Source organism: Typopeltis vanoorti, chromosome 1, assembly GCF_054136105.1.
Source record: "Typopeltis vanoorti isolate ZY-2024b chromosome 1, IOZ_Tvanoo_1.0, whole genome shotgun sequence".
NCBI lineage: Eukaryota > Metazoa > Arthropoda > Arachnida > Uropygi > Thelyphonidae > Typopeltis > Typopeltis vanoorti.
In genome coordinates, this window is record NC_143549.1 from 23,599,415 (window position 1) to 23,614,641 (window position 15,227).

General features: G+C 35.6%; 1 protein-coding gene across 1 annotated transcript in view; it reads right to left on the bottom strand.

The window, feature by feature from the left end:
* The window catches only part of HUWE1 (HECT, UBA and WWE domain containing E3 ubiquitin protein ligase 1), a 1,068,888-nt gene that overhangs the window by 181,688 nt on the left and 871,973 nt on the right, over positions 1-15,227 (bottom strand). The window contains exons 79-80 of the mRNA XM_090396304.1: positions 11,546-11,774; positions 3,497-3,753 (exon numbers count right to left, since the gene is read on the bottom strand). Coding sequence (XP_090252430.1) covers positions 3,497-3,753; positions 11,546-11,774 — 486 coding nt within the window. The remainder of the gene's footprint in view (positions 1-3,496; positions 3,754-11,545; positions 11,775-15,227) is intronic.

Genomic DNA, 15,227 nt, shown 5'->3' on the forward strand with positions numbered 1-15,227 from the left:
CCCTTCAGTAATTTGAGTGTCTCAATCATATCTCCCCTCCTCTGCCTATCAACCAATTTTTGCAACCCACAAATCCTCAACCTGTTCTCATACGGTTCATTCCACAGACCTGCTATCATCTTGGTCACTCGCCTCTGGATCCTCTCCACCTCCTCCCCATCAAGAAGAAACCTAGGTGACCAAATCTGAGCACAGTAGTCGAAACGGGGTCTTATCAAGGCTCGATACAGAGGAACAATAACCTGCTTGTCAACGTATTCTTCAGCAACCAATTGATTTGATGAGCTGATTTGGCCACTTTTGCAATGTGTCCCCTAAATTTCAATTCCTTATCCACCAACACTCCTAAATCTCGTGCCTCATCAATTTCCTGGAGCACGGTTCCACCAATGCAGTAAACTGCCTCCAATCTTTTCACCCCAAAATGCATAACCTTACATTTTGCCACATTAAATTGACATCCATTCTCCCTAGCCCAGACCTCCAATCTATCCAAATCATCCTGCAAAATTTTGACGTCATCTGCATTCACTATTGCCCTACCCAACTTCGCATCATCCGCAAACAAATGACCTGTTCCTCTCAGATCCTTTCCTATATCATTTATGAACAAATTAAACAGCAGTGGTCCAAGAACAGATCCTTGTGGCACACCACTAGTCACAGGCCGTCTTGTGGACTCTACTCCTGAATAAACCACTCTCTGATATCTCTCCGTCAACCACCCTCCTATCCATCTCACCAACCCTATGTCCATTCCCATATGCTGCAATTTACTGATTAGAATTCCATGTGGTATCCTGTCAAAGGCCTTAGCAAGGTCCAGTAGAATCACTGTAAACCCATTTCCCTTATCCAGTTCAGCCATCACTGTGTTATAATACGTGAGCAAGTTACTGAGGCATGACCTACCCTTCACAAAACCATGCTGTCCCCGATACAGTATCCCATTTTCTTCTATCCAATATTGTATTTTCCTTTTGACTATTTTCTCTAAGACCTTGATAATAATTCCTGTTATGCTGATTGGCCGGTAATTTTCAACAGCAGCCTTGGAACCACCTTTGTGCAGTGGAACTATTTTCCCCTCTTTCCACCCCCTTGGGACTGACTCAGTCCTGAGGCTCAAATTAAACAAAATGGTCAAGGGCACTGACAATTCTTTGGCCGCTTCACGTACGACATGAGCTGGTATACCATCCAATCCCACAGATGTATTGACATTGAGGTTCTGTAATAGACTAGTTACCTCTACTTCATTCATCACAATTCCAGTATAAGCTGTTGGTTCTTCCATTTCTGCAAAGTCACCACCTGGATGATATACTCTTGCAAAGTGCTCGCTCAGTAATTCCACAACATCAACTGATTCGGTTACTTCCCTACCCTCAGCATTTTTTAAGATCATTCTACCATGAGCATTTTTCCTTTTACTTGCAACATATTGAAAAAACTGTTTGGGATTCTCTTTAGCCTGCATGGCCAATTTCCTTTCGTAATCTGCTTTTGCTTTTCTTACCACCCTTGTTACCATCCTGGCCTGAGCTTTATACTGTTCCTGCACCTGATGGTCACCCTTCTCCTTAAATTCCCTCCACAATTGTTTCTTTTTTTGCAGCTGAAGCTTAATAGTGTTATTCATCCATTTAACCCCTACCTGATTTATTATTCGGACTCTTGGTATACAGTCAACCATTGCCTCCTGCAAACAGTTCTTAACCACCTCCCATGCACTATCAACATCCAGCCCTTGCAGTTTTACACGCCATGGCATTGAGCCAAGCACACACCTAAGCTTGTCATACTTACCAGCCCGGTAATTCCACATGCACCCTGTCTTAATTGTAAATTCGACTCCTTTAGCCACCTCCCAAGTCATGACCTTATGGTCACTCTCATCAATTGGTGGCAACATGGTCATGTTCGTTACAGCTACATTCTCAGTTGCAATTACTAGGTCCAGCACCCTCTGCCTCCTGGTATTTTCCAATACATGTTGCCGTAGATAGTTGTCCCTTAATAACTGCATAAAATCCAAATCCTTCCTCCCATGTGCCCTCTCCTCTTTCCAGTCAATGTTACCATAATTGAAATCACCCATAATAATTACCCTCCTTCCACTCATTTCTTCTATTTGCTTATGCATACTATCCCCACCATCCACTCCATCACCCGGTCTATAGCAGCACCCAATTGTATATTTTGTTCCGCTAGATTCTATCTCACACCAAACAGCCTCAAATACGCTTTTTTCCCCATCCTACAGTTCAACTTCTATACTCCTTGGCTGAAGCTCATCAGCTATCATCAATAACACTCCTCCCCCCCTTTTTTTTTCACCCTGTCACTCCTGAACACGCTATACCCATCGCATTCAATCCCACTAGCTTTATCATCTTCTGTCAGCCATGTTTCACTAATACCGACAACCTGTGGCCTGGAAGTGCCAACCATGGCCAAAAACTCTTCCTTCTTGTTCCTAATACTCCTGGCATTAGTGTACATGAATCGCAGAAGCCCATTTGTCCCATCCCTACTTTGATGCCTTATACTAGCTATCCCATTCTGATTTGTTGTCCGTCGTACTCGCCCGGGCATAATATACTCATTCATACACTTAACTGTCCCCCCCCAAAGTCTGCATATCTACTCCCCCCCCTCTTAATAAATCTAGTTTCCCTGAGTCTGTACATCCACTTCCACATCATTCATCAACACTCTTTCAAGTCTCCGTACACCTCCGTACACACATTTATCATCTATGACTTTTAATTATTACCATTTTCTCCATTTCTATGCTTCTTGCCATCTTCATATTTATCTTCAAATAGTCTTCTGAAAGTGATTTTAACCCTATTTGAAGTCAAAATTAAGACATAATAATGTCTTACATTGTGTAGGCCTCAAGAGAATTACAGAAGAAACAAACCCAAAAGGAAAGGAGAGGAGAAAGCAAAATGCTGCAGGCATTTTGTTTTTAATTTTTTATGTAAAAATAAAATAAAATAAATAATAAAACAAACAAACAAAATATATCCTGAAATGATCTAAATACAATGAAATTTGGAGATTACCTGCAGTTTGAGAGGTAGTTAATGTTATTACTGTCTTTATTGATGAGAATATGCCAAAAAAGATTTCAATAATACAACAGCTGCCATAAATATCATGAAATTACAGTATACTGCCTACTTCCTCAGCAGCTACTTTTCTTTTTTTTAATGAGATTTTTTTAGGATATACAATATAACAAAATAAGTTTTTCAATTATTTATTCAAATTAATAAACATTTGTAATTTAATCACTCCTCTTCTAAATTCTTTTGCATAAAGAACAGTTAAAATTTAGAAAACTGTACAGCAATCTCCAAGTACCATTAACAAAGGTAATCAGTAATTTTGATATTATTTCATAATATCAAAATTACTGATCACAATACTATTCATGAAAATCATAAAAATGTAATATATGAAATTTAAAATAAAAGATTTTTACCTGCAAACTTCAAAAATTTCTGTGTATCAGGAGGCAAGGTTACACCCATATTAGCAACTGAATTTTCTCTGCTTAATGGTACAGCAATAAGATTAGTACTGGTGTTTTCAACAGGTACTGAGGGAGTTTCTGTTGCTGTAGGTGCTACTGCTGCTGATGGTAATGGAGACAATGGAGCCAAATCTTGGTTTATATGGGCAAGAAGATTTTCTCTACTTTCGTGACGGTATTCTCTCCTGTTGCTAAAAGTAGTTAAACTGGATGAAATAAACTTAAATTACATTAAAATCCTGTAACCATGAAATGCGTAATAGCAGTACATATATGTAATTTTATTCACTTTCACATACCAAAACACACAATGTGCATTATAAAAAATATTAATTTACTGATCTACAGATGACACTAGAGTGGTTATTTTATTTTTTAAAGTGCTTTTACTAACTAAGGGTTTGTGCAAATCTATAGTGGCACTCATACAGTGGGTGGACTATAAGATTACAAAGTTGATACAAAATTTGCCTCTTGTAAGCAAGACTGAGTTCAAATCTTATCTGGAATATGAAGAACTATCATAAGTATATAATAAATTAAGTTTAATCCTTCATCCAAGTGTAAGCAAACAAACTTTGCACCTTAAGTATCTTCAGGACTGAGGCAACTCATGGTAAAGGTGGACTAAGCTCGAATCACTTGTCATAGTATCTCCCATAATGCAAAGCACATCTCCTTGCAGACATGTATAATGCTATGCATTAAGGGAAGGGCTACTATCTAGACCAGTTTTGACCTTTATTGAGGTCTCTTGAGTGGGAGCCAGACCCAGAGGGGGTGATACTAAGGTGGAAGTAATGGATAAGTCATATTTACCTATACGGGTTGATTAATTGAACAATCTCATTAGATTCTGACACTAGAGTACCACCTACATTCAATAAAGTTATTCTTTCACATTCATACTTTCTTTTGATTGCTGCATAACGATAAAATTCTTTTGAATTGCCTTTAGCTTGCATGGCCAATTTCATTTCATACTCCAATTTATCTTTCCACACAATACTCATTACTTTTCGAACCTAAGCTTTATATATTTCATAACTCCTCTCACTCTTATCGTTACAATATTTTTTCCATATCCTCTTCTTGAAGATGTCTTGCTTATAAGGTTGCACATACATTTCACTTCCAACCTATTTATTCTTCGAACAAAAGGGATACATTTAGATACTGCCTAATTTAAGCACTTTTTCAAATATTCGCATACATTGCTGACAATTTTCCCATTCAGTAACTGATACCATGTGAGCAAAGATAGTATTCTCCTAAATTTATAATAATTTCCAGCTTTGTAGTTCAGCATGTAACCTGTTCTAATCGGAGCATCAATACAATTAGATATTTCCCAAGAAAGCACAGCATGATCACTGTCACCAACAGGAAGTAAAATAGCCATATTCTTAACAGAGACACCCCTTCTGATGCTATGAGCAAATTCAACACTCTTTGACCTCAAATTCTTTCTTTCACATTCTGCTCGAGAAAGTTGTCTCGCAACAATTCAATAAATTCCTCATCTTTCTTATTATGAGATTTCTCATTTACCTAATCAATGTTTGGAAAATTAAAGACACCCATAATGATCATTCGTTTGGTACCCATGAGGTTAAAATGGTGATGCATTTCTTCATCCCGAGTAACTGAAATGCCAGGTCTATAAGCAACACCCTTCCATATATTTCATTTTGTTAGCTTCCACTTCACACAGATACTCAAACTCACTGCTATTAGGGAAATCATTATCATCATTGTTTTCTTGTGTTTCTTCCCTAATTAGGTCATCTGATATCATTAGTAATGGTTCTCATCCTCTCCTATCTCTTCTGTCATCCCTAAAAAAAAAAAAAGAGTATATTATGCTCAATCCTAGTTACCATACCTGATTCTGATAGACAGGTTTCACTAATGCCAACAATCTTGTTCCAGATCATATTCAATAAAGTAACGAACTCAACCCATCTGTTTCTGATGCTCCTGGTATTTGTGTATAGACATAATAAATTACCACCTAGCCTACTCTTATAATTAGATATGCAATCTATTTGAGCTTGTTGTAGAACTCTCTTTTCCCTCCCCAGACATACTTAAAAGGTCCAAAACCAAAGCATATTTTCCCACCCCTTTGCCACATACATAACTATGTTCAAAAATATTCATACCTTTATCACATTTTTTTATATACTTCTAATTTTTTTTAGGAAATGATAATGTAGACTATATTATTAATTATAAAAACTTTAATTAATAACTACCTATATTTCAGCAATGTTACACTGCCATCTTCAGGGATCACAAAACAATGATATGTGCATGCAGGCAATAACACTAAGCAAATGAGGCTGAAGAAAGGCAACTGAAGTTGGCCATAGAGTCTTAAAGGTGCCCCCTTTAAGTTGCCCCTGTGGATTCTTCCCTGTTCTGAGACTCAAATTATACTGCCTGGTCAAAGGAATAGTCAGTTTAGCTGAACACTCTTTGAGTATAAGCTCTAATACCTACTCTTCATACACCTAAGTTTTTTATCCAATGATCAGGTAGCAATGAGTGCAATATTACACACACCTGGTTGATGGCTTTTAGCAAAATGGTCACTCAGCTGTTGAACAACCTTGTTTGCATCTGTAACCAACAAGCCATCTGCATTCAGTAATTATATTTTATAATCATTATCTCTTTTATTTGTAGCATAACAATATAATTCTTTTGGATTGTATCTGCTTCTTATAATTTTCATAGCTGACATTATGTAAATGATATACCTTCCACATTTAATTTCTTGCATAATAACATTACACATTCATTCCATTCATACCCTATTTATTCTTCAAACTCGAAGAATAAATAGGGAAAAGAAGAGACATTCGGACATCCATCCTTTAGGTAATTTTTAAATACTCTCCTTGCACTGTCAATATTCTTCCCATCCAACAACCAATGCCATACTGCATGTGATACTTCCCTGCTTTATAGTTCAGTATGTAACATTCATAAACTTAACCACTTCCCAAGCAAGTACAGCACCACATGATCACTGTCACCAACCAGAGGCAGAATAGTTATGTGTTAAATTGAAAGTATTCTTCCTCCTGTTATGTCTTTAAGTGACCCCCCCCCCCAAACACTATAATCAGATTTAATATTATAAGTATGTTATAATCATTGTTATAAGCATCTAAAATTATTTTAACCATTGTTAAAAAAGCCATAAGTGGTGAATCAAGTAAACAACAGAAAGGCATTAGAAGAGGAATGGGAACCATTAATGCTATCCTGGAACTAAAAATACTAATAGAAAGATCACTTGAAAGAAATAAGAACATTTACATATGCTTCATAGACTTTCAGAAGGCTTTTGACCAGGTAAAACATAATAAAATATTCATTATATTAAATAAATTAGGCACAGAAGATCATGTACTCAAGATTATAAAAATGATTTACATCAAACAGAAAATGCAGCTGCTTAACAATGAGACTTCTGTAGTGAAAATAAAAAGGAGTTAGACAAGGTTGTATCCTTTCACCAAATCTATTTAATATCTATAGTGAGACAGTGGTGAAAAAGATTGAAAAACAAAAAATAGGAATTGGTATCAATGGTATAAAATACAAGAATCTTAGATATGCTAATGATACCATTCTAATAGCAGAAAACAGAAACAAATTAATCAAATTACTGCAGCTACTCATTGAAGAAGGTAAAGAAGTCAGATTAGATATAAATGCAAAAAAAAAAAAAAAAAAAAAAAAAAAAAAAAAAAAAAAAAAAAAAAAAGACCAAATTTATTAAAATCGCAAAAAAAAAAAGCAGGTCCAGCCAGAAATATTCATAAACAATATGAAAATTGAACATACAACAGAATACAAATATTTAGGCACCTACTTTACTGCAGATGGAAAGCAAGATAAATAAATAAAAATAAGAACAGCCATAACTAAAGATGCATTCTAGAAAAATAAAGGTCTGCTCAGAAGTTCTCTGAGTACCGAGACAAAGAAAAAAATGACAAGAACATTAGTGTGGCCAATTTTCACATATGGAAGCAAGACCTGGATATTCAAGAAGAGAGTAAAACAAAAGATAATAAGACAACCATGGACAGAACATGTGACAAATACAGATGCCCTACAGAGAATGAGAACACAGAGATCTTTATTACAGGAAATGATCCAGAAAAAGATGAGATTGGCAGGACATGTACTGAGAGGTTCAGCAGGAGAGGATACTAACAGTTTTAGAAGGAAAAATTATGGGAAAAGGATCAAGAGGTAAAAAATGAAGGACATAGCTTGAAGATATAAGATCATGGACAGGATCACATGGCTATACAGAAACAAGAAGGAAAGCCACCAACAAAGAGAACTGGGAGAACATGGTGCTGCACCTTCTCACTGAGGAAGCTGTAAAAATAATCATAATTTAAAATTCTGAATATTTTTACGCATTGTTTATTACTTTTGTTTTCATAACACGCATTGTCGGCACTTGCGATATGCCCATTATTGATGTTATTTTGTTAAAATGAAATGTAAAGCAGTTAAATTGATGTACTTACCGGATTTGAATAGCTGTATTACTTTGAACAAATTTATTCTAGTTTAAAATATTAAACTGTGTTTTTTCTGAAGATATTCTCTTGTCGTTAATGGAGACAATGTGTCAGCCATTATATTTAGTTTCTCGCTTGCCATTTTCATAGAGTGCATATGCTCGTCGAGAAGGTTGATGTGTGATTGACAGCTGACAAGGAGAGCATTCGGTATCAGGGTAATGGAGAGTAAACAAGAAGAATGTTTGGAGAGAAATTTAGAACACAGGCCGGCAGATATTTAGATTCAGAGGAATTAGTTTTTTTATGTGACAGTCGGAGGAAAATCAATAGTATATTCCGAAAAAGGAATCGTGGAACTATGAAGTTTCAATGTGGAATAAATATTGGTAAATAAAAGAAAATATCATGATATCAGAATTGGAGATGTTAATGTCAGCTCTGTGCTTTATGTGGACGATGTTATACTTCTAAATAAATCAGCTACTACGAGTCTGCAAGATTCTCTGACTAAATTGAATAACTTCATTGAAAATGTCAACTGTGTTGTGAATGGAGAACTTGTGGAACAAGTAAAACATTTCAGCTACTTAAGAACGATTTTTAGTGAAGATGGTAAATTAAATATAGAAATATACAACAGAATCAGAAAAGCTGGTATGGTATGGATCTGATATGGGTCTGAAGTAAAACACTTGATCAAAGACTAGAGACAGCAGATATGAGAGACCTGAGAAAGATCATCGGCGTGAACAGATGGAATCAATGGCAATATCATATTAAAAACGAAGAAATTAGAAAGAACTTGACATTGTCAGCATCCAGGAATGCGTTAGCAGAGCTAATCTCAGGTGGTATGGTCACCTAAACAGAATGGGCGAAGAAAGATTAGCAAAACAAGTGTTCTCTGCCAGGTTGGCAGCAAAACGACACAGAGATAGACCAAGATATAGGTGGATTGATATGGTACAAAGTGCCTTAGACGATAGAAATATAAGATCTGATAATGTTGGAGTCTTGACAAATAACAGACTGATTTGGAAGAAAATTGTAGATAGGAAGTTAGTAATGTAATTTTTTCATGTAGTACTATCATATCCTGTACACCCCTTGAGGGTACATGACAGGAATTTGATGTTGATGATAAGAACGCCAGATCTAACTATTATTTCTACTGAAGAGAAGACAGAATTGAGTCAGGAAGAATTAATGTGTGCTGCATGAGTGCTGAGAAAGGATCCTATGAAAATGAAGAATAAAGTCATATATCTTTGGAAAAGGGCCTTGACAGAGAGAGAAACTGGCTATGAACATTTTGTCATTGTGTAAACAAAGTGTTTAGTCTAGTCTTAAGTGTAAGTTTTAAAAAGGCCTAGGATCCAATTGATTATGTAGTTAGTTATAACTATGTAAAGTTGTTTGAGGTGTATATATATATTGTTTTGTTTTAAATGTGTTTATTTTGTATTTTGGTCTTGAGTCAGTGATTTTTGGATTCTGAAAGAAATAGTAAAAAAAGAGGTCATTGCACCAATCGGAGTGAATCCTTGTGCATATATACGTACACTCAGAAATAAAAAAAAATAATTGTTGAACAGGATAATATTAATAAAAAAATCCTTTCTATTAACAAAGCTACACGAAGAAGAAGTATGTTATTTTCGACCACAAAACTAATGAAATAAAAATAACTAACACTGGGTTTATTGGTTGTAAAGATTTGATACTACTAGTTTTGCCATGTAAACCAGTAGCTTCATCTGAGTTGGATGAACATACAAATATAAATAAAACAACAAGCTTTGATTATGAATCAACACATTACTAAAAAAATACCAAATATGTAGGAACCATTACACAAGTACAATAGAAATATGTGGAGTATGGATGCTGGCACACAGTCAGTCATTGTTCAGCAGGTGCATCTGATAGTTAGTACAATAGAAACATGCTCCGCGTGTTTCTATTGTGCTTGTGTAATGGTTCCTACACATTCGGTATTTTTTTAATAATGTATTGATTCATAATCAAAGATTGCTGTTTTATGAGCATTTGTTTATGTGGCAAAACTAGTAGTATCAAATCTTTATGACCAATAAACCCAATGTAAATTATTTTTATTACAGATCTAACACTCTTTGACCTCGAGTTTCTTCTGTCACATGCTGCTTGAGGAAGTTGTTCCATAGTAGCTCAATAAATTCAGTTTTGTCCTTTTCATGTCCTTTTCATTCTGCTACTCAATCAATGTTTAGATAATTAAACTCTTCCAACCATCATTATTTGGTGATGCATTTCTGATAATTAATAATCTTCGTCACTAGCAACTGACCCACCTCACATCAGATGGCTTCAAATTCACTGCCACATGAAAAACTGGTACTAGTATTAGTTAGGTCTGAACACTAACAGAATTCAAGTCATCTGATATTGTCAGTAGCACACTCCTCTTCCTCCTCTATCCTTTCTAATATCACTTGATACCAGTTAGTATGCCTACTTCTGATAGCCAGGTCTCATTAATACCTGCAAACTGAGGTCCTAATGTACTGACCGAAACAACAACCACTATCCATTTGTTTCTAATATTCCTAGCAGACCTTGTTCTTATCTAGTGTCATATTTATGCATATGCTTGATAGATCCAAACTGGGCAAACAAAAAATCATTTTCTCCTCAATCATTTCCACGATTAAACACTTACATAACATTGTCACTTTTACACAGATTCTCACCATTCCTCCTATCGTAATTTAGTTTCTTAGACTCTGTGTTAGGTTCTCATATCAATTAATAATTTTTCAAGACTCCGATATGAAGAGCATTCAAGTGTTGGCCATCCTCCTTGTATAAATCCATTCTTCTTTCAAACTTGCTTTACACGGCCAAAAGCTGACATCGATTCTTTCTACATAGCCTACCCCATCGAATCATTTGCCACCATGACTCTTCTTCTTAATTCATTTCTATCATATGTAGATAATATACTTAAGATTTTCACTTTCTCACTCTTACTTCTAGAAACCCTTTCATATCATCTCATAAACTGATTGCTAGTTGAGTCATTCTTATCTACCAGAATTATGATCTCTATTTTTTGTTTACATATTACAATTATTTAAACAAGTCACTTCAAGTCTCCAAAAGGTGGGCCAGTGTTCACCAAGAGACGAAATTCATCTCCAAGCTAAAGATAATCACAAACATTCATGCCCATGGTGGGATAGCCTGCTGATTAGAGAATGGGTACAATAACTACTCAGTCAGCAAAAATACTAGACTAGAAAATACCTCAGAAAAATTTTTAAATAATGTATATAGGTAAGCATGATCTTTAGGCATACTGTTAAAAACATTTGATCAACTGAGGTTCGGGTTGAATGGATATTTTAACCAACTGCCTAAAAAGTGTTTAAGGCATTATTCAAAAATAAGAATTTACCTTTTTGTGGTTTCTTTTTCTGTTGATGATGCATGTACCAAGAAGAAAGCCTCAACAGCAGGTTGTAACACTAACACTGCATGATGGTCAGGTGTTTCAGCAAGTTCAAGAAGGCAGTCACTTAGAGTTTCCCAAAGTTCATCCAGTTTTAACTGTGTACTTAACCTTGGAAGAGTGACCTCCACTTCAATGGTATCCTTCTTTGTTGGTTGGGTAGCAGGTGTTAAGGCTATTTGAAAAGGTAAAATATACAATAGGCAAGTTAATTATATTTATACAATTTCTAGAACAGAATACATGGTTCTTAAAAAACTACTTAATCCATTTTGTAAGACAGTGACAACTTTTATATCCCAAATTTCAATTTTAAGTTTTCAGAATATGAAATGATCATCATGGACTTCAATCCTATTTGTGTTAATACAGAAATTTTTATTCGAGTGAAAACCATTTTTGCTCTAGTCTGTTATACACTGGTCTCATTATATATATATATATTTCAGTGGTCTCTCTCTCTCACACACACACACATATATATATATATATGAGACCACTGAAAGAGATGCTGAAGATGAATGATGGCAGAAAGCTGAAAAGTGGTAGTTTCAAGTATTCAAGCAAAGCAGGTATTGAATGTGTGTCTGAGAAGGAAGATGACAGAATGAGCAAATGATGTGAGAGAAGGGGGGGGGGGGGAGTGCATAAAACAAATGATTTATGAGGAAGTGTGAAATAGAGTATGGGATTTAAATACAGTCATCCCTCGACTTATGTCCATTCGAAGATATGCCTGTGATCCCATAATGGAATAAATAACATTTTCGACTATACTTTTGAACAACACACAAGTGAGCGTAAAGTAAAAAGGTTTTTATTTAGCAATAATGCAGTGGCAACTCCCTTCTGCAGTCAGAACATGGCTTCAACATTGATAGCGTGTTTAAAAAATAGGTTGTGTATTTATCATTTCGCGATACTTTGTGCAACGTGGTCCCTACATGCCCAATTAAGAAACCTAGTGAAGAATCACAGAAAAAGAGGCAAGCAATTGATCTTGAAATGAAGTTGCAAGTTCAGTGATAGTGACGAAGCAATGACAAGGTCCTATCGGTGAATGGAAAAGCTACTTCCATCATGCATAGAGGACCTGAACCAAAAGCACGTCTTAGCACTATGACCATAAGTGAGCGTAAAGGCACTAAGTCTCTTCAACATGTTGAAGGAGAAAGCAGGACATGATTACGACTACAAATTCAGCGCTTCTTCCGGTTGGTTCATGAGATTCAAGCAATGTTTTGCACTGCATAATGTGAAAATGTATAGTGAATCTGCAAGTTCTGATAAGAAGGCTGCCAAGGAGTTTGTAGAGAAATTGGATGAAATTATCATGGAGGAAAATAATTTGCCATAGCAAATATTTAACATGAATGAGACTTCCTTGTTTAAAAAAAAAATGCCCGAGCAGACAATTCATCCAAAAAAGCTAAAATCTATGCCTAGTTTCAAAGCTCTTAAAGACCATGTTACAAATCTATTAGGGATAATGTGGCTAGATATAAACTGAAACCATTTGCGATATGGAACAGTGAGAATCCATAAGCTTTCAAAAACATTAGGCATCATACTCTTCCAGTTCTCAGTGGAGATATAAGAAGTTGTAGATGACTCAAAAATTGTTTGCAGATGTCTTAATCAACTGTAATGCGAGAAAAACAAAAAGCTGTTGTGTGAAAGAAAATGTAGAATTTAAAATTTTATTAATTCAAGATAATGCTCCAGGTCATCCATCTTATATCGGTGATCTTGATCTTCACCAAGTTCAAGATCATGTTTCTCCCTCCAAACACTACTTCAATGATCCAACCGATGGATTAGGGAGTTCTTGCAGTGTTTAAGGCTTATTATCTATGGAGAACTTTTTCACAAGCCATTTCTGCTACTGAAGGAAACAACCAGACTCTCATGCAATTCTGGAAAGCATTCAATATTTATCATGCTATTAAAAATATTGCTGTAATTTGGAACAAAGTGATCTCTCAATGTATAAGTGGCATATGGCTAAAGACATTGAAAAGGTTTGTGCACAATTTTGGAAGTTTTGAGAAAAATGAAGAACTTTGTAAATTAAGTGAAGACATAGTGGGCCTAGCAAACAACTTGAATCTCGAAGTGAATGATGACAACATTGTTCAACTCATAGAAAGTGCCCCTGAAGAGTTGAGATTGGTCGAACTGAAGGAACAATGTGTTGCAGAAGAGGAAGAAAAAGAAAAGGAAGAGGAAAAAGAGAAACAAGGAGAGCTAGTTAAACAATTCACAACGAAGGATCTTGCAGAAATGTTCTCAAAATGGTTAAAGACATGGACCACAATGTTGAACGCTACTTATTAGTAGAAAGGAAAGTAAATGATGAGTTTGCTTACTATAATGAAATTTATCATGAAAAGAAGAGGAATAAGCAAAGCACATTGGACATTTTCATAAAAAAAAAAAACAAAGGTTACACCAGAAGAGCTGCAGCCTGGTCCTCCACATAGGAAAGGTAATGAAGATGTGATTGTGGAGGAAAATTTGGGTGATTATTCTACTGTTTTATAGTGGCAGTAACACACAGTACAGTTTTATAATAAGGTTTAAAAATTAAAATGACAGTATACTTTCTGTTCCGGATGGAACGGAACTCCAACGTAAGTCGAGAGATGCCTGTATCATTAAAGAAAAGTAAAGCAAACAATATGGGTATATGAGATATTTGAAGGAAGGAGAGAGCTGTTTTCTATAGTTTGTATATATCTGAGTGAAAGTAGGAGTATGAAGCTGCATAGACTGCTTGCTGTTGAGGAGAAGACTGTCTATTCTGTAGTTTGTACCCATCACTATGATTGGATAGACAGTCTTCTCCTCAACAGCAAGCAGTCTATTCAGCTTCAGTGGGATGTATTCAATTGATGAATACCACATGATAAAGCAGTATTGAAACTGAGGAGGATGAACTGTTAACTGGAAGCCTGGTTACATTTCCAAAGATGGAAAAAACATGCTAATTTATGTTAACTGGAAGCCTGGCCTGGTTACATTGCCAGAGATGGAAAAAAAAGCACATGCTAACTTATTTCTTTCAAAGAGGAAATTACCACACATGGTTCTGTCGGCAAACTCTAATGTAATGTTATGAGATTTGCACAGGCTGACACCATAGATAAATGATTGATTTGTGGTTTTATGGCACAAGGAAAGGTAGTGTACAAAGTTTGGTAAATAGAATGCAGTATCTACATATAAACAAATTTATAATCAACTATCTTTGAATAAATTTATGTTTTGTAAAAATTTTAAAATGTCATGCAGTTTGTCCAAGTCTGATAAGATCTGCCTGAGTATATAGAGCTCGCACTCCACAAGAATATGACTAACCGCTGTTTCTCACACATAAGTGGATCATCAGCCCTCAGTAAATAAGAATGGGTGAGATGACTACGATCTATACAGAGCCTAGCAAGAACAACTTCTCTTCAGATTGATTAGACTGCCAATGCTTAATCTCATGTAATTTGTTTATCAGTGCTTCTTGCCAAGAGTTACTAGGTGCAGTTAGTATAAGGGACCATCAAACATATGTCTAAAAAGTAAGAGATGATCTAGCAGCTGCATATGTGATGTCATATCCTTCAATTCCAATGCG